This window comes from Eurytemora carolleeae, unplaced genomic scaffold (genome assembly GCF_000591075.1).
Source record: "Eurytemora carolleeae unplaced genomic scaffold, Eaff_2.0 scaffold1125, whole genome shotgun sequence".
Taxonomy (NCBI): Eukaryota; Metazoa; Arthropoda; class Copepoda; order Calanoida; family Temoridae; genus Eurytemora; species Eurytemora carolleeae.
In genome coordinates, this window is record NW_019397879.1 from 31,922 (window position 1) to 52,140 (window position 20,219).

General features: G+C 31.7%; 2 protein-coding genes across 12 annotated transcripts in view; both read left to right on the forward strand.

Annotated features, from left to right (window-relative positions):
* Positions 1-4,043, forward strand: part of LOC111716200 (phospholipase B1, membrane-associated) — a 4,874-nt gene extending 831 nt beyond the window's left edge. The window contains exons 1-11 of one of the 2 annotated variants that reach the window (XM_023491640.1): positions 7-788; positions 1,061-1,228; positions 1,509-1,598; positions 1,668-1,706; positions 1,765-1,879; positions 1,937-2,023; positions 2,291-2,372; positions 3,288-3,385; positions 3,478-3,519; positions 3,570-3,629; positions 3,825-4,043. In XM_023491640.1, coding sequence (XP_023347408.1) covers positions 708-788; positions 1,061-1,228; positions 1,509-1,598; positions 1,668-1,706; positions 1,765-1,879; positions 1,937-2,023; positions 2,291-2,372; positions 3,288-3,385; positions 3,478-3,519; positions 3,570-3,629; positions 3,825-3,925 — 963 coding nt within the window. In that variant the 5' untranslated portion in view covers positions 7-707 and the 3' untranslated portion in view covers positions 3,926-4,043. Of the gene's footprint in view, positions 1-6; positions 789-1,060; positions 1,229-1,508; positions 1,599-1,667; positions 1,707-1,764; positions 1,880-1,936; positions 2,024-2,290; positions 2,373-3,287; positions 3,386-3,477; positions 3,520-3,569; positions 3,630-3,824 lie in introns of those variants that run through there. The other variant, XM_023491641.1, reaches the window with a different exon arrangement.
* A 4,672-nt stretch (positions 4,044-8,715) lies between these two features.
* LOC111716199 (keratin, type I cytoskeletal 9) lies at positions 8,716-20,219 on the forward strand. Of its 10 annotated transcripts, none has more exons than XM_023491629.1 (28): positions 8,716-8,802; positions 9,249-9,906; positions 10,400-10,465; positions 10,546-10,626; positions 10,859-10,981; positions 11,035-11,151; positions 11,204-11,314; positions 11,368-11,484; positions 11,539-11,655; positions 11,788-11,841; positions 11,892-11,963; positions 12,060-12,140; positions 12,644-12,694; positions 12,819-12,879; positions 13,192-13,247; positions 14,360-14,413; positions 14,528-14,611; positions 14,753-14,805; positions 15,239-15,313; positions 15,513-15,551; positions 15,622-15,757; positions 16,161-16,250; positions 16,447-16,490; positions 17,520-17,563; positions 18,084-18,181; positions 18,514-18,555; positions 18,965-19,024; positions 19,617-20,219. In XM_023491629.1, exons 1-28 carry the CDS (start codon positions 8,755-8,757, stop codon positions 19,739-19,741), a joined length of 2,757 nt encoding a protein of 918 aa, XP_023347397.1. In that variant the 5' UTR covers positions 8,716-8,754; the 3' UTR covers positions 19,742-20,219. The 10 variants fall into 10 exon arrangements, with proteins under 10 accessions (XP_023347397.1, XP_023347399.1, XP_023347398.1 ...); XM_023491631.1 differs by having other exon boundaries at positions 11,578-11,655; XM_023491630.1 differs by having other exon boundaries at positions 10,400-10,447.

Genomic DNA, 20,219 nt, shown 5'->3' on the forward strand with positions numbered 1-20,219 from the left:
CCATGCACCCCCCCCCCCAACACAGCTGTAGCAATCTTTGACAGCTTGCCTGCAAAAACTAGTTACTCATAGTTTTTCGGTATTAAAAAATACATGCTTTTCAAGCCACGCCACTGCTTTAATTTACAAGAAAATGTAACCAAAAATTTCATAATTTCTATAGCGTTGTTTATAGCCACTAATGATGGTTAAAAACTTCATTTTTTGGCCTTTTCTACTTGCTCTGAAATGTATTTGTATTTAAAAAAATAATAAGTTGAACTTGAAAATGTAAAAAAAATAATGTATTGACAATCAAATGAAACTTCAAAGAATAAAACTTACACTATTTCATCATAAATTAAAATAATATTTTTAGTTTTTAGTTCTGTTTAGTGTTTGCTACGGTCACGGACACTGTTGCACTCGCTTCGTACTGAGTTGAGTTTGAACTTTGAATTACGAAGAGTATAGGTATACTGTGTGTACACAAATATATGTATTCCTTGACCCTGAACAGCTTGAGTCACACAACTATGGATTTAACCATGAATCATGATATAAAAGTTGAAATATAATAATAATTTTTATACAGAAAATTGTTTTAATAATAATTAAAATTTTTTTTTTTCAAATATAGTAGACCAGATTTGTTTAAACTGCGCCAAAAAACAAAAATTATAGTAAATAGTGTCAGGGTCGAGGGGGGGGCGAGGGGGGGGCGAAAAATGCTGAGGGGGGGGCGAAACGGTTCTCGCCCCCCCCCTAGTTGCGCCACTGCTCAGAATAAAGGTTTTCTGTATACCCAGGTTAGTGGCGATTTATTAATTCATTAACAATTTTATTTTCCATGAAAAGAGATTGCATAGCGGAATTTTAAGTTACTCTCAATCAAAAGATTCTTGATTCAAAATATGAATTAGATTTCTATGTTTGAAACTTTTACTATGATTTCTCTACAAAAGTGACAGATTAAAAGGGTATCATTGTGAATTAGGCATTGTCATGTTTTCAAGGACGGTCACTTGAAATTATGCTTAGTTTTTTTAAGCTATATCTATCTGAATTTTGTTAATTTTAGACAGGTCTGATAATAAGGAGAGGAGGTGGAGGAGGTAGAAGTGAAGATCCCTTGCCTTCAGGTTTCAGTTTTATTGCAGCTGACTCAACTCTTGGTTGCGACCAACAGGATGCTGGGGATGCTTCAACAGCTGGAGTTGCGTCAGCAGTTGGAGATGGAGGTTGCCGGGTAAACTTTACAAATTACACCTGAAATCAAGCAATACGCCTTTTTTCTGATGTTAAATGTCTTAACTAATATATGCTGCTGTTGGGAAGACCAAATTGTTTCAATGGATCTAATAAAGGTTCTTAGTATTTCACTTTCAGGAATATTCCCACTGCCCAGGCTTACTGCTGAGTGAAAATTGTTTTTATTTTTGGTTAACCACGTCCAATTTTTATATTTTCTTTCTGATGCCTACAATTTATTGTGGATTTTAGTGCTTTAAATCAACAATTTTCTGTAGAGAATAAGACTTCCTATGCATGCACATTTGGCTGAAAATATGGTAGCTGCGATTGAAACCGATAGTGAAATTACAGACTACGATTGGAAGGTGAGTGATATTTCAATAGTTTTTGCGAAAAATTTGAAAAAAATTATATCAAACTAACTTTTTTTTTAGTTGATTTTCCTAATGCCCCTGGAACAGTGGCTTTGCGTGGTAAGTTTATTTTTTATTTCATCTTGTTCGTCTAAATCAACTTTGTTTACTATTGCAGGCATGTCAAGCTGATGAAGAAGAGCTCATAAAGGAATTTACTAAAGATGTCAACGCGGCAATCAATAAGATACTTTCTATGTCTAAAGTGATTTTAGTCGCGATAAATACACCAGGTTTGTCTTGGATTTTAAAGCTGACTTCTGTTCTAAAATAATATAATGTTTTTTTAGATATTGGAGATATTTTTGATTTAGAGGACTGTAATTTTAGAGGTCCTCCTATATTTCATCCTTGCCCCTGTCTCGCTGGATTATATGGTAAGTTTATATTTTTGATTTTATTATAAAAATCATGGTTAAAGTGACTGCAAGCATAATTTCAAGTGACCTTCCATGCTAGGATGTTTATGCCCAATTACTATATTTGTGTTTCAAGTATTTTATATTAATAAGTGGTTTTAAAAATCAGCAGTTGAATTTTAATTTTGCCACTTTTAGGAAGTTACTGTAAATAATATGTAACCGCTTACGCAAACAGTGTTTAACAAGTAAAAGCTTTTAATTAGATTAATATGGATATTTTAGAAAATGGAAACGAAGACCAAATAGATAACGCTCAAGATTCTGTAGAAGTTGCTCAAAAAATTTTCAAATCTATTGTTGACGGGTAAGATTGATTTTGACTTAAAGGGAGTGACCGGCAATTTATGGTAGTTGAACTGTGATTGCATTATTTATAGAGGAATTTTTCAAGATTTATTTGAGACGTTTTCACGGTGCATTTTTATTCAGCAAGAGCGGAAATGCAATCCTTAAAATCCTCAAACTGTCCATTTTGGAGGGAGGATTTGAGAGGTGTTATTTAAATTATTCAATGACGACCACAAAAACTGTAGAATAAAATTCTACAGTAAACTAATTAGTTGTTTAAGAACAGGTTGAGAAAATAAAATTCAACTTTTTTTCATCGAAAGTAAGTAATCTTGTTCAGTTTTAGTTTCTGAAACCCACTTTTTGTAAATTTCATGGAAGTATTATTAAAAAGACAAAATTTGGTGAATTTGTAGAAATCCGCGAACAAATTCGAAAAGAATAAGAAATTCAATATAATACTGAAAAAGAAATAATTAATGTAACATTGATTTCTTGACAAATTTCTATTGAGAAATATGTTCCTAAACATATTAGTTTACTGAAGAATGTTTTATATATTTTTCGTCGCTTTTATTTAATAATTAAAAAATAGATTCTCAAAACGTGACCACGTTAAATACGTCTCAAATGAATCTTCAAAAATTTCTCCGCAATACTACATTCTCAGTTCAACTACCATACATTGCCGGTCACTCCCTTTGAAGGAACTGTTTCAAGCGATCTTCCATGCAAAGATGGTAATGCTCAATTTACAATTTAGTACCCTTTAAAGCTTTTTTAAATCCAAGTATTTATTAGTTTTCTTTAAGCGCATTTCTTGCTTATAGAAAACAATGGAGAAATGTACGTAAATAAACACTTATTAATCAGACATAGCTATCCTTAAAATTACCTGCCTTAAGGTAGTATTTAACTTGATTTATTTTAGTTTTAAGAATGACGTGAAAGACCGTAAAGATGCAGCTGTAATCTACTTGGACCCGTTTAAGAGTGCCAAAACCATGTTTCCTGATAAAGACTCCTTAGGTAACATTATCTTGAAGTTATATTTTTTTAAGTAATGAGGGGGGGGGGTCAGTTAACTTCAATAAAATTTCACTAACTTCAATTTTTTTTAGCTGATAACTGTTTTAACTGGGGGCCTGATTTGACTGCTACAGGTAAAACATACTTCTTTTTTGTCTAGGAAATTAAAAAAAAACTTTTTTAGCTGCTGCATTGACATGGAATGCGTTATTTGGAGGGAATAAGGCGCCTCACAAAGAAATAGGTTAGTTTTTTTATTTATGATATTTTGAAAATATTGGGTTTACTACACATAATAATCCTTGAAACCGTTTTTTAAAATCCGTCAATTTCAAAAAGATGTTGTGCTTAGTTTCCGTTTTCGATTAAATGAAACTAAAGTTGAAATTATTGTTTTATTTATATTTTTTTCTTAAATGCTTAATAACTGTTTATTTAGATGCTGGATATCTTGATACCAACAATATCATCAGTGGAACGAATACTCAAGATTTTAAGCTGGTGTGTCCCAGTAACCCTATTGTGAAGGGTCATTATTGAACTTGAATCTTGTCAACCTTCTATGAAGAATTATTACACAAACCATAATTTTTGTATTTTTACACATGTTTTCTTCTGCGAAGATTTTATTTTACTTATGAATAAATTTTAAAATATATCCTATTGTTTTCTTTACTTGGTCCTAATTTAACTATTTGATTTTAAACTTTAGAATCAAAATTTTAGATTTTAGTTTAAAACTTCTTAATCAGAGAGAGTTCTTTAGATTTATTGATTCTATATTTCGCGTGTATTTATAATTTTAGCCAAGACCTCCTTAATTTTAGAGTGAAAGTTTTAGATTATCTTAGTGTAAATATTAAGATTATTTTGGCTTTGATAATTTTCATAAAAATGAAGATCTTTTTATTTTTTATAATTTATGAAGAAATGGAAATAAAATGAAAATTCAAAATTTGGAAAAATTTGGGAAAGTGATATTTGATTTATACTTAAAAAAGTATAATGCCTAGAAAGAAAAAATGACAAAATTGAATTATAGGGCTTTTCAATGATACTTTGATTGTGAATTTGCACTAATACCCCTATTGCATTTTTCGGAACTATTGTATATATATTGTATATAAATAATTCAAATTTAAAATTAGACCTTATTGAATTCTGCTGTAACATCATAAGATTTGGTTATGATTACCTTCAGTGTAATCTTTTTCCTGCTTTCTTTAATAAATCATTTTCTTTTATAGAACTTTTTGTAATTCTGAAAAAGACCTTTTTGGTTTGTGTGTATACTATCTGGGTTTGTGCGTTTACTATCTGGGTTTGTGCGTTTACTATCTGGGTTTGTGTAATCCTGTTTAAACTGATATTTTAAAAATATTTGTGTCTAGACATTTCCTGATAAACATACCTGATTTTAACATTTCTTGATAAACATACCTGATTTTAATATTTCCTGATAAACATACCTGATTTTAAAAAAATCGTTCACTAGGAAATTACCTAAAGAGAGTACTTTAGTTGACATTTGTGACATTTCGGCATTATTTGTTATACATTATTAAGAAGACTGTTGTCATTATATCAAGCGACGTTTTAATAATATAGCGGGGCATAGTTCACAATGGTTTACTAAACTTGTGTCAGATAAATAATGAATAAGATATCTTTATGTTTAATCTTAAAATGGATTATTTTTAAATGAGATTTCTCCATTTAAGTTTAAATTGCATATATATTTTATAAATAAAGGAATTTGTAAAATATTCATTTCCGTTTTATAATGGTTCAATTCCGAATATTCGACATAGTTTCACACAAAATAAAAATATTTGATGAGCAAAAGCTATTTAAACGACCCCTTTAAGAAAAAAAATAAATGCCCTGGATTTCATTTTTGAGTCTTTAAAACTATTTTACATACTGAAAACCACTGCATTATCTCGTTGTCAAGTTACCTGCATTTACAGTAATATTCAAATCTAGTTTCGAATAATTTACATACCTAAAATAGTAATGATTGTATTGTACATTGTAAATGAGATATGAGGTTTAACAGGGAGGGGTTGCAGGGCCGCTATCAACCTCGTGAAAACCGCAAAACCGCAAAACCGTCTCCACGCCTCTTACTATATCTCCAATTGCCTCCGACATTGTGTCTCTGCACGTCCCACATTTTGGTCTCCATTAAACAAATATTTGGCTTTTACATCCACCAAAAACCTTTTTTTAAAACAATCTCAACATGATAAAATAGTTTTTAATGATAAATAAACAATTTGTTTTAAAAATATAAGGTTTATTGAGATTAAGAAATGGGTTAGTGTAGTCTTAAATACCAATGCTAAAAACAAGTGCTTAATAGCGCTAAAAGGTACATTGAAAGGGCTACAGAAAAGCAGAAGCTAAGTAGAGTTGCTACACTTCAAAGCCGACCCTGTTATTGAAATTTGATGAAACTTTTATAAGCAGGCTGAATCTATGTGTATGGAGTACGATATGATACCCTGATAGGTTCAGATTAAATATCAAGTATTGTTCAATCAAGTTAAACATCGCTTACATCCAGCGAAAATGTTTTACATGTTTTTAGAACGTCATTTTTTTCTATTATATGTTTTTAAAATTTTTTTTTAGAGGTCTTTGGGCGCAATTATTTTGTATTTTACATGTCTAAATTAATCATCGATTCGCGGATTTTCTGTTGGTGGGTTTTCAAAAATCGTAATTGTCGATATGTTCTTTTCCAATCATAAACCTTCTTTTTAGGGTCATGTGAGATTCCACAACAAACTTGTATATATCTCCATAATCTCTTTATATACAAGGTTGAGACTCCAGAGACGACTGTACGAAATTCATAGTGCAGCCTGATTCCCTTCAACTGAAATTTAAATGAAAAATTATTTTAGTTTATTGATTTCCAAAATTTCATAAAAATTCATAAAAAATTGAATGAGATATAACAAAAATCCGCAAAAAAATTAGTGTGGAAATTTACAGTAAATATTATCAAACTATAATTTTGGAACTGTTTTTTGTTATATCTCATTGAATTCTAGAAATTAGCCCATTGCTGAGCCCGTAGATGTAATCATAGGTGACCTATAGAGATAGGTACAAGGATAGGATGGAAGATAAGGTAAAGAAATGAGGGGAAAGGTACGGAACTGTATTAAAATATTCATTTCAGCAACTATTGGAAATATTAAATTAAAACCTGTTGAATTCTAAAAATTAAGTTTTTTTGTTTTTGTTGCGTAATTTTTATATAGAAACCTGCAAATAGAAATTAAAAATTTTAAGATAGGAAAGCCAAATGCCGACATTTTGCCCGAATTATTTAAGAAAACAAAATATTTTAAAAATTTTATAAAACAAACAAAAATGCGTATTTGGGTACAATTTCTGTTGCGCTAATAAGTTATTAAATAATATTTTTGAGTGAAACGGACAAAATGGGCTAAAATATCCGGCGTTGCCCGTGAAGTTTTGGAAGAATTCGAATTTGGAAAAAGATTTCAAATATTTTTAGCCAACGTTTTATTATATAGAAATTACACACATCCAAAGAGAATAGAATATATATTAGAGTGGAATATAGTCAATCCCTCGGTATGAATTTTGTCAGTCCCTTTCAGCCTGAAAGGGAGTTCATAGTGTACAAATCATGTAAATGTTCACAAATTATATGCAGTAGAGTACATTAATACAGTATGTTCCCTAGACTATCCATTTCAATTTCAAATTTTTTAAAGCTGTTAAATAAACTTTATAAAATGAATTAGGTGAATAAAAACATCATTTGATTTATAGTTATAACAGAAAATCATCGTTTGTAAAGTGGAAGGCATAGAGTCTATGTGAAATGATAATTGGTCAATTATGAAACCATGCTCTTTCAGAATTTGGTTTTCTTTTAATATTAATTTTAGATTTTCTATAAAATGATGTTCCAGGGCCCAAAAGGTTATATAGCGCAAATATGTGAAGTACACCTGCAGTATGGAAACAGTAGAACAAAATGGCCGTTTTACTCTTTTATCTAGTAAATTCCTCTCTAATATATATTCTATTCTCTTTGGAAATGGATCTGTTTACACTGCACAATTGCTGTGTCTCATGTTCATTGGACTATTTAAAGTCAGAACTTGTGTCTAAAAGTCGACTTTCTAATCCAGAGTTTTCTGGTTATCACTGTATCTTTACTTTTAGGGCTATCTCTGGTTTCCATTTCTAGCTTTCTATCCCTCTATCTCTGTGTACTGCACAGTGTGTTTTAAGTGAAGTACACTTTCCAAGGAATGCTGCAATCATAAAAATTATTTCAGGATGCTGCAATTATAATACTTAAAAAAGGGTTCATTTATGACGATGCAACTGGATAAAACGCCTCAAAAATTTTAAACTTTTAAGAATTTTTTTGTAAGTGTACTGCAGTTTGCAGTACTGTACTTCTTTATTAACAAATGCAGTACACTTTTAATTTTTGTTTTTGTTTACTAAATTCATTTCTAAATAGTTTATTATTCAGTTGAGATCTGCCGGTAAGATATGAGTAAATAGGTTAAATATTCTATTCTTTAGAATTATTAATATCATTTTATTCTTTAGAATTATTAATAATAAAACTTAAGTGATTTTGTACTAATAATGTACAATAAGTGGTTTGTTTTTTGTATACAGAGTTTGTCAGGCACTAAAATTGGCTTAGTGTAAGAATTGAAATATAATTACTTTTCTTAAAATATTCCAAATTTTGAATGAAAATATTTGAAAAATCGAACTAAAAATGATTCCAAAATGAACGTTTCTGGATCTTTTATCCATTTCATGTTTTAGGATAAAAATATTGCAAACCTTAATAAAATCAAAGTTTAATAGAAAACCGTTTGAAATCTTGGAAGTTTTATAAAATGTTTAAAGGGAGTGACCGGCTATGTAAGGTAAACAAGAAACAAATCAACATGATTTGCAACACTGCTTATATCTTACCCTTATCTTAAAAGAACTGCGTAAGCATAATTTAAAAGATCTGCTATGCAAAGAAAGCATTGTCCGATTTACAGTAGTACCCTTAAAGCCTTAATCTGATACATAAAATTTTTTTTTGTGGATCTTTCCATTGTTTCTTAAAGCAATAAATGCGCAAGTCAATATTGCAGTTAAGCTAAAAATTTAAATGAACAGTTAATTAAGTAAAAACATGGATATCTCACTCACATTTTATCAGAGAAAGCTTTTAAGGGTACCGTTGTAAATTGAGCAATGCATCTTGCTATTGAGGGAATTCAGGGCTTCTTGAAAGTTCCGCCTTTAATCAACCTTTAAATGTTTCAAGATTTTTGAATTATTTATTACAGATTAGAATGAGAGAGTGGTTGATCCTATTTGCCCTTTTTATATCTCTGTATCAGGTTGCATAATGCATATATTCAATTTAATCTTTTTTCTTTTTTTTATTTGAAACAAGAGGCCCAATTTAAAGAATTTGAGTTGCGGCTCAAATAATGTTGGTTCAACTTAAAATCTTTTTAAATGTTTCAAGACTTAAGCCGGGGTTCAATTGAAACCAGTTATTTAAAATGCTTCTTGTCTTTTTCTGTTTAATTCTTGTTCATTAATTTTCGATGGTTCCAATATGCTGATTCCAGTCCTAGCTTGTAAATGGTGGGTATCCTAAATCATGATGAATCAAAATGATGATCACTTATAACAAGAAATTCAATTTGGGAATTGAGCCTTATATCTAGAATCTGCCAAAACAAAGCAAAATTTTCATTTTACTTATTAATGTTGTTAATGTTTGCAAATAATAGCTGTTAACATCCATAATAAATTATTTACTTTGATTATTTTTTAGGCTAAAAATCTTGAGAATAAGTCAGTGAGGGGAACAAATGAACCCGACAAAAGATTGTTAACAGCTGACAATTCACGCCCCAGAGTTAATCAGTACACATATCAACCATGGGATAATATGCTTCGCCAACGCAACCAACAACCAAATCCAATTCTTCCAGAGGACCCCATTTCCCAAAGACTTGGCCAACAACGCCAATCCAATATTCTGGAAGACTCTTTTTCAAGTAGACAGAATCAGCTTTCAGGGTCTGCTGATAATCGGAGGGAAACCCCCAGTCGACAGAACAATAAACTCCGTCAAGCTACTATCTCCAAAAGAACAAATTCTCGCTTGGAAAGCTTATCACAATCTACAACCCAACAATATCAGAGCAGATTTCCAAAGGATGATAACCCGGATATTCTTGGCAAACAAGACTTTGAGAGCTCTTATGACAGGTCGTATGATGAATTCTCTTTACCAAATGATCTAAACGAAGGGCCATATCAAGGATTCAATAGACAACGTGCTAGCTCTTCAATGGAGTCTTCAAATAATTTGCCAAGAAAACCAGAGAATTCATATCTTGGCTATAATTCACAAGAATTAACCCCTGAACCAAAAACCCGGAGCCCTTTTAAGAAAGTTCTTAGCGATCCCTACACCACTTCAAAAGGTTTGATATTTTATTTTCAACTAACTAAAAGCATTACAAGTACACGCTAAATTAAGCTAGTAGGGTAAGTCAAATGGGCCTATGATAAGCCAGTTTCTGTAAAAAGTCTGGCTACGCCGTCAAAGTTGAAACTGAGCTGGCATAGGATGGTTTATGCACCTTTGCCCCTTTAGTAAAAGTAAATTGAACCTATATGAAGCATAAAGTCTGACCGAATAAACCTTGTTGCACCGGCTAGTCCTGTACATAGAGCTAGGTACAGTACAAACTGGGACCGGAAAGGTCGACTCGGCTCGGAAATTCATATGTACTACGGCTGCCCCTGCAGGGGTTGCTCTGGTTCGAATTCAAAATCCTAGTACCCCATGAGAATTAAGCCTTTGATGTAAACTGATCATATCTAACTGTTAAATAAATTCGCGATTAAATGTTGATAATATTTGAAATGGAATTTTTATTATAATTTAGATTGTTTTATTATCAAATGTTGTAGGTGAATCTGAGTTAAAGTCAAGACACCAATCTGTTACTGGATATGAAGGTGGTTATGGTTCCCACGGTACAGTACCAAAATATTAAACTGAAACCTATTTTTATAAAGAACTTATAAAGTTTTCATTTCTTTATCATATATTTCAGGTCAATATGGCTTCAGGCAAAAACTTAGGCCTTTTAATGGATATGGGGATAACTATGGTTCTACCAGCAATCTTTATCAGGGTAATTACATTTAAGAAAGTCAATAGAGTTATGATAGATAAGAGTATAGGTGTACTTAAGTACAAGCTTTAAAAAAAATTTCCTTGTACTAGGTGCTCTAGTATCTGTAACCCTGTAACCCTTAGTAAATGGGTTGGGGTGGAGGGGGGAATAAGGGGGCGGGTATTGAGGAGATTCTTCATATATCTATTATTAACTCTTACTATAACTAGCTTTAATATAATTGTTTTAGGACAGTATATCTCAAAGCCAAAACCACAACCTTCTCCTGGATATGGAAATGGAGATGGTTATGGGTTTGGACATAAAGATGTTTATGGAGATGGTTATAGTTCTACCAACACTCCTTATCAGGGTAAATATTTAAGTATTACTTTAAAAAATTAGTTTTTAATATTAACATTTTAGGACAGCATAGCTTAAAGCCGAAACCCCAACCCTCTCAAGGATATGGAGATGGTTATGGGTTTGGACATGAAGATGGTTATGGAGATGGATATGGATCTACCACCAATCATTATCAGGGTAAATATTGAAGTATGACTGTCCAAAATTAGTCTTAATATTAACATTTTAGGACAGCATAGCTTTAAGCCAAAACCCCAGCCCTCTCCAGGATATGGAGATGGTTATGGGTTTGGACATGAAGATGATGATGGATATGGATCTACCACCAATCATTACCAGGGTAAATATTGAAGTATGACTGTCCAAAATTAGTCTTTAATATTAACATTTTAGGACAGCATAGCTTTAAGCCAAAACCCCAACCCTCTCCTGGATATGGAGATGGTTATGGGTTTGGACATGACAATGGTAATGGAGATGGGTATAGTTCTACCAACAATCATTACCAGGGTATAGTATTGAATTATTACTTAAAAAAATTTGTCTTAAATAGTAACATTTTAGGACAGCATAGCTTAAAGCCAAAACCAAAACCTTCTCCAGGATATGGAGATGGTTATGGGTTTGGACATGAAGATGGTCATGGAGATGTGTATGGTTCTACCAACAATCATTACCAGGGTATAATATTCAATTTAGGGCTGCGCAAAGTTTCGATGACAAAAAGGAGGTTTTCAAAAATTAACAGATTTTGTTAACAAACGGCAAAAACCGTTAATTTTTAAATTGTTAACAAAACAGATAGTGTTTTAGAGCAGCCAAAACAGGAACTCTCTAATAGTTACCGCCCAGGTTACAATTCTCAAGGTACTCTCAGATTTTTTAATCAGATTTTTACCTATTTTTCCATGTTTCAGGCTTAAAGCCAAAACCCCAATCATCTAATGGATATGGAGATGGATATAATTTTCCAACCAATTTATACCAAGGTAACTCAGAATATTGTTCAGAAGTTTCAGTTTTCCAAAATTAAAGAAATGATCATTAATAAAATAAATTATAAAACTCGTCTTTTGTTGTTTCAGCCCAGCACAGCTTGAAGCAAACACATCAACCCTCTTATGGAAATGAAGGTGGTTATGGTCCTCCTCAAAACTTCTACCAGGGTAATTAGAAACATTTGAAATTTGTGTATCCACAATTCGAAGGCATTAAACGTTTGTTCCATTTTTCTTGAAGTAGTTGAACATTCATAATCATTTCAACTTTCATTCTGCTATAATCTAGTTATCCCTGTGTGCATGGTAATGACTGGCATCTATGTATTACTGCCTATTCACAAACATATACAGACCCATGTTCCCCCAACAGAGGGACGTTAAGTTACTTTACGTCCCTTGGGACAATTAAGTAAAATAATAGCACTCTTTGTGATTTTTTTGTCAAAAAATTTGTGCATTTTTTTCTTAAAAAAACGATATAATTAAGTACAACAACTTTTTTAGGAAATTATGAATTTTACCACTGGTTAACTTGACCAATTTTGTTAAATACATCTCTCTATGTTCTTGATATTTTGTAGGCACAATTGGTCTTGGGAACCCGGCCTTGGTAAAATATAATTTCTTTAACTTCCCTGTAAAATAGTTGTAGATAAAATTTTTTTTAGAACATGACACTCAAAAGCAACATGAATACGGAGGTTCGGAGAACAAAAAAGGTCTGAAAACTTTTATTGAAGATTTTCTTAAGATTCTCAAATGGGAAAAATCCCAGGAGCATATTCTTAACCTTTCATAATTTTGTGAATACAAAACCTTTTCAATTTTATTTTTGTATTTTAGGATGCCTTCATTGTCCATATCTTTCAACAGATGGCTACAGCAAAGAAGTAGTCTATGCTAAGTATGCCATTACCTTGTCTCTAATTTATATATAAAGTAGTAATCTCTGTTTGTTTGTAAGTCGGATCATAACTCATTAACCCCCTGACCGATTTTCCTCAAATGTTGAACCCTGTGAATGTTTTAGCTTGGTATTAAAAATGAGTGGGTTAGCTTTCATAGCAAGACTTTAGTTACCAGACAAAGCTGGTGCCCAAGCTAGTTCTGAACAAAACCAAATGTCCATAGTTTGTCGTAATATTCTGTTCATAATATGTTTATTTCATGGCCAAAATTATAGTTTTATTATTGATATTATTATCATTTATTTAAGGGATGTGAAAGCAGTTAATATCGATTTTGTTGCTGGTATCGGAGGCACATTAATGGGTAAGAAAACTTCTTAGTTCTTATTTTGGAGATTAAGCATAATTTCAAGTTACCCTTGTTGCTGATATGGCAAAGCCCGATTCACAAGAGTAACCTTAAAGGGAGTGTTCGCGAAAAATGAAAGGGGGTTATAGGCTTAATGCGATAAAAAAGCGCTTTTGATCGCTACTAATTGTTAAAGACGTCTCATACCGAATAACATGGCGTCCATACAAATTGAGAAATTTCAACATACAACTTAGACCGTAAAAAAAATAAATTTAATTTCAAACAAATCATTCAGATATTGCTACCTATAGTCATCGATTATCTTTCGCCACATTTATATATAGTTGATTTTTCATAATATGTTTTAATTGTTATGATCTGAGAGTTACTTATAAAAACATTTATTCCTGTTTCGAGGATTTTTGGTAATGAAGACGACATTTTCATATTTTCCAGGAATGTTCGAAAACAAGTTGTAAGCTAAATATTATTAAAAAAAAAATCAAAACTAGTATGAAATATCAAATATATACAAATGTGGCTGGCGAAAGATAATCGATGACTACAGGTTGTAATATCTGAATGATTTGTTTGAAATTAAATTGATTTTTTTACGGATTAAGTCGTATGTTGTAATTTTCTGAATTTGTATGGCCGCTAAGTTATTCAGTATGAGACATCTTTAACAATTTTCTCCTTATAGACGCAACAGATAGAAGTAAGATTAGTAGCGATCAAAAGCGCTTTTTTATACCCCCTTTAATTTTTCGCGAACACTGCCTTTAAAATGTTCATCTGATCAGTAGGGTTGCAGATATTGTTGTTTTATGTATGTTTAAAAATGTAAAATTCTAACAAATTGTATAGGGTTTTCTGCAGTAGAAATGTGGAAATCACTAAGATACAATAACCACTATTAAACCTTATTAATTTTCAAAACTAAACATAGATATATAGTTTGTACTCCTCTAAACTGCAGGCATTGCTATCTTTTAATATCAGGGGTTGCTTGAAATAACGCTTACTCATTGTCTCTTTCTTTATATTTTTGGGGGATTTTAACAAAGATTAACAACATAAGCAATCAATAAATAAATTGATCAATGATATCTTTGATTTTTCAGCTGCTACAGCAATAACTGCGGACATTAATACATGTGAATACTCGTTTACTCTTGGTAAGTCATCAACTACATTAAATTTAAGACTGTGGATTGCAGAAACCCTTGTATATAAAATAGAAGAAAGGAACTGAGATCTATGAAATGAAGATTTTATGTAAATTAATATAGGTGGTTATCAAAGTTGTCTTGAACGTCTGACAGTAGCTTCCCTATTGGAAACTGTTAATCACCACCTGCGGGGAATTGCTTACAGTAAGTTTTCGCGCAATTATAATTTTTTAGTTCTTCTAAAATTATCTTCAAAATATTTGAGTGAGTTTTGAAAATTTTTATTCTTTAAATTTTTTAAATTTTAGGCTGGTAATTGGTGAGATATAAAAACTATTATTTTAGATAGACTTAACAAAGGATATTTGTATGCTATTGGACAGTACGGACTATCAGAGGTTTGTTACACTAAATATGTTAATGTTGTCTTCTTTAAAATTATTTTATATCTAACTAATAAGATGGATTTTTGACGGTGCAGGCGTTTATCAAGTTGATTTGAAGAAGATCAAAGCCGCAACATATTGTAGTATGCACAATGGGCAAAAACAAGAAATATTTGTATTTTATGATTACTGAGACTAAATTGTAATTACACTCCCTCCCTTGAACCACTGCACCCAGTGTGGAAAGTGAAGTTGTTTGTACAGACAGTATGTGCACAACATACATGATAACCCCAAAATATTGATTGATTATTCCAAAATATACAGCTTAATTACAGCTGTGTTAATAATTAATCCCGGCTGTGCTACATGGGCGGGGCAGTGCATGTCAACAGACAACAATCCATCCTCTGTAGTTGATCCTTGACCATATCTAATAATTCAGGGCCTAGAAGCGCAGGCTGAAGTGCTTGTTAAAGATTTGAAAGAGGACAGCCAGGCTAAGCAAGATCAGTGGAAGGTATAATATACTTCAGTAAATCTACAGACTAATAATATACTTTAGTAAATCTACAGACTAATAATAAACTTCAGTAAATCTACAGAATAATAATAAACTTCAGTAAATCTACAAAATAATAAATGTTCAATAAATCTACAGACTGATAATAAACNATAGAATAAACAAGTATCTTTTTTCAATAAAAATATTGTTTTAGTTAATATTTCTGATGCCACTTGAGTTCTACATTTGTGGAGTAAGTAAAACTTATAGAATTTTTGTTTTATTATAAAAATAAAATACTAATTATTTAATTTCTTTTAAAGGCTTGTCCAATGGCTGGATATGATGGGCATGGAGTAAATTTAGATCAATTAGATGCATTTAAAAGTGATCTTAAAAAAGCATTTAATCATCTTCTCTCTCTCCGAAATGTTATCATCTATACCATTCCCTTTCCAGGTATGGTATTATGTCTTTTGGAAAGTATGCTTTCAAAATATTGGATTTTTTAAATGCTTGTCCTAACGTATTTATCAAAAGTAAGTTAAAATGTCTAAGTTTTAAGTAATCTGCAGTTTAATCCAGAATTTTGAGGAAATCAAAAGTATTTACAAAATGTCGTTTTGAATATTGATAATGGAATTCTGCGGATATTTAATTTTTTTAATTGAAAAATTATTAGAAGCTTTTATAATAAATTCTCGTACATTTTATGGTATTTATTAATTTTTACAATTACTGGGAATTATGTAGGTATAATAGAGTATAAAACCGATAGAATAATTGTCATGACAACATTTTAAAATTATTTTGATGTCTACGAAGTTCTAGGTTTAACTAAATATATTTTTTTTTATTACAGATATTGGAGATATTCTTGACCTTGACTTGTCTTCCTGTTCTGGTGATGGTCTCAAATATGCTTGTCCATGTATTCATGATCTGACATTTTGTAAGTTTTTTTTATTTAAATGAAGCCATGGTCTTTTTTCTATCTTTAAAGAAAACTTAAAGATGAAAGCACACCAAGGGAAGCACTCACCCAAACAAAAAATGAACGGCGAAGACCCTACTTTACAAAAGCTTTAATTGGGAGGTTTTTTTTGATTATTTTAATAACTACTTTGTTAACATAGATTGAATTTCAGATACTGGAACAGATAAAGAAACGCTCATTGAAACATTCCTAGAAGTAAGTTTACATATTTGTTCGCTGCTCAGCTGTTTTTCCTGCTTAATAGGGAATTTAAACTCTCTTTTTTTTGCTCATACTGGATGGATTGGTGTTAATCGGTGTTCATTTTTTTAATCGGCATGTATTCAATATCTAAAAGCAATGAAAATATTCTACAGGGTGTCCCAATAAACATGGGAATTCAGTGACGAATTTGATATTTTCTTTTTAAATAATTCTTTGATTTAGCATAGTGATACCTACTGAGAAAGCTGTAAGCAGTTAGAGTTTCGTCTGCTACGTTCACATTTTGTTTGTTTATATTTTGACAGAATACGGTTGTACTTAAGCAAAGCAAGACAATCGCACTTTATAAACATAGTAAACTTGTCCGCCTTCACTGTTCATCTTGCGGAGACATTATAGACACATCTTTACAGTCTCTTACCCTTTTCATAAAATAAACTCTAGCAGACATAATAATACTATGGCTTGTGAAATCCGGTATTAAAATGCTAATTCATAACAAAGACGATATCGAATTCGTCACAGAATTCCCATGTTTTTTTGGGCATTTGCTATTCTATATTGTTATTTGCGCGCACATGCCCGTAAAATTCCAAAACTGAGAGAGGGGGATTGAATTTTGTAGATCCAGAAAAATAATATTTGTGGGATGCCTGCGTAGAGACTGGCAGCTGGTGGGGTCTTCAATGTAAGACATGTGGCCGCAACTCTCGGCCCCCTAGCCTGTCCTAGCTGCAGCGCTCGGCCCAGAAAGTGCATGTGCGCGCAACATAGAATGGCAGCTCCCTGTTTTTTGGGACACCCTGTATATTTTTTCCATTTACAACAAAAGTTCGTTACTATAGGCCACTCAGGCTGAAGGGTTTGTGAGGCTACGCTTGGCTGTAATTTGGGAACGAAATGTTTAATGAAGTCAATATTGATTAAGTTAGACTAAGTAAAACATTCATTATTAAAATAACAATGTTATCCTTGTTCTTAACTGTGCTGCTCCACATAGACTGATGGAAATTTTTTCAGAATATAGCAGTTTATCAAGAAGCGTTCACTGAGATTGTAACCAGGTAGTATAGCGTTTACTTGGATTGTATTGTAACCAGGTACTATATGGCGTTTTCCAAGGTTGTAACTAGATAAAGAGATGTTTAGTTGGATTGTGACCAGGTAATATAGCGTTTACTTGGATTCTAACTGCAGGTAATATGGCGTTTACTGAGATTGTAACCAGGTCATATGACGTTTACTGAGATTGTAACCAGGTAATATGGCGTTCACTGAGGTTGTAACTAGGTAATATGGCGTTTACTGAGATTGTAACTAGGTAATATGGCGTTTACTGAGATTGTAATTTGTAACAAAGTGATTTGGCATTTTACTGAACTCCCAGTTCATTTGAATTAATTTACCACTTTCTATTCAATAGGAATGAATAAATATTTTACCCAGGCCAGTCGTAAATTGGTCAGGCAAAAAATGTGTACATAGGAAGTACATAGGACATAAAGAGAAGACGCAAGCTTTGTTTCATTATTACACATTCTATATTTCTCAATAGTTCGGATGCTATATCAGATTTGATTTCAGTTTCAAGACAAGTATCAAGGATTGGGAGGATGCAGGAATCATAGTTGGGAACCCGTGGAAGCATACAAAAACTATGTTTCCAAGCTTAGATTCTCTTGGTAAGTTTATCTTGTAAATTAGATTCTCTTGGTAATTTATCTTGTAAATTAGATTCTCTTTGTAATTTATCTTGTAAATTAGATTCTCTTGGTAAGTTTATATTGTAAATTAGATTCTCATGGTAAGTTTATCTTGTAAATTAGATTTTCTTGGTAAGTTTATCTTGTAAATTAGATTTTCTTGGTAAGTTTATCTTGTAAACTGGATTCTCTTGGTAAGTTTATCTTTAATTGCTTGTAAACTTGCAAGTCGAAAAAAGCTTGTTTACAATGAAAACTTAAATAAAAAAGATTTTCATTATTTTGATATAAATAACAATTTTTTTTCTTAGCGAATAACTGTTTTAATTGGGGAGTGGACCTTAACGCTGCAGGTACACTGATTTGACTTAATTTATTTCAAACCATTAATATTGCATGCTCTTTCTTCTGGGATTTCCTAAAATATTATTTTTTTTATTTCCTAAATTGGCTGAAAAGTTAATGTTGTTTGACCTGCCAGAAATTACTAACATTCCATTTCATGCAATTCCATTTTAAAAAAATTCGCAAATTTCGATGTATTATCGACAAAATTTTTGACCTAATTTTTGTGAAAATTTTGTTAATTTTAGACTAGTTTTCATTAAATTTTTGTTCGATAAAAATCAGATTTTTTCCAGATGACCGATTTTTGACGTAGTGTTTGGAAAAAGATTTGTTTACTTCTTGGAAACCCATAATTCACATTTTCATGTAATTTATGTTTTTGGGACACCTTGTAATGTAATCCGTTTATTTTAGCTGCTGCTCTTGTGTGGAATGATATGTGGAGTACCAGCAATGGATATTCTACAGAAATTGGTAAGGATCAATTTTTTGAAGATGCTGGTTGTCTCACGAAACCTGACATATTTTTGAGATGCAAGAAGGTCTTTTCTGATCTTTGAAAAATGTGTGGTTTGCATTTGTCATTAAATCTTCATGTATGGTTCTACCTTATTGTAGGTTCACAATTCAAGATTTAAAACTACCTTTTATTTGTCATTAAATCTTCATATATGATTCTACTTTATTGTAGGTTCACAATTCAAGGTTTAAAACTACCTTTAATCTGTCTTCTTGCCGTCATGTTTCGTGGGACACTCTGTATTAAAGATTAAAATAGTTTAGAGAAAGGCTTCACATGCCCCCCACCTAAAATCCTGACTTATGTTGCGCCTAATTTGTTATTGTAGGTCTAACACATGTTGTCAAAAAGACTTCTTCAGATATTACAGCGTAATTTTATATGCCTAATGTCTGCATAACAAGTATTTTAACCAACATTTCTAATTTTTCCGTTTAATGTTACAAAAAAACCTTTACCCCCTCCCCCCAGTTTTCAGTCTTTGTTCATAGTTATTTTCAAAATGTTAAAGACGACATTTTATCTAATCTTCTTTTGCAATTTTAGATGTTGAATTCCTGGACACTGAGAATATAATCAGCGGATGGAATTCCCAGAGGTTTCGTCTATTATGTCCTTACTCTACGCTCATCAAGGATCATCAGAGCCCTCCAAGATATCATCTGTATTGATCATACCCTCCGAGATATCAACTGTATTGATAATACCCTTACAGATATCTACTTTATTGATCTTGCTCTTACAGATATCTACTGTATTGATCATACTCTTACAGATATCTACTGTATTGATCATACTCTTACAGATAGCTACAGTATTGATCATACTCTTACAGATAGCTACTGTATTGATCATACTCTTACAGATACCTACTGTATTGATCATACTCTTACAGATATCTACTGTATTGATCATACTCTTACAGATATCTACTGTATTGATCATACCCTCACAGATACCTACTGTATTGATCATACTCTTACAGATATCTACTGTATTGATCATACCCTCACAGATACCTACTGTATTGATCTTACCCTTACAGATACCCAAGTATTAATCAACATTTTAATGTTCCCCCTTTTTATTTATAAGTTTTGTATTGTAAAGTTTATGTATTTACTATGTAAATAAATTCTTAATTATTCT

What these genes read in the sequence shown, in the direction of transcription:
- LOC111716199 (XM_023491629.1), top strand. Translation starts at nt 8,755, where the DNA reads ATGAGAGAGTGGTTGATCCTATTTGCCCTTTTTATATCTCTGTATCAG. An exon ending in TACCACCAATCATTACCAGG is followed by an intron (nt 11,315 to 11,367) that starts GTAAATATTGAA and finishes TTAACATTTTAG; the next exon opens with GACAGCATAGCTTTAAGCCA. An exon ending in TTGAGTTCTACATTTGTGGA is followed by an intron (nt 15,552 to 15,621) that starts GTAAGTAAAACT and finishes TTTCTTTTAAAG; the next exon opens with GCTTGTCCAATGGCTGGATA.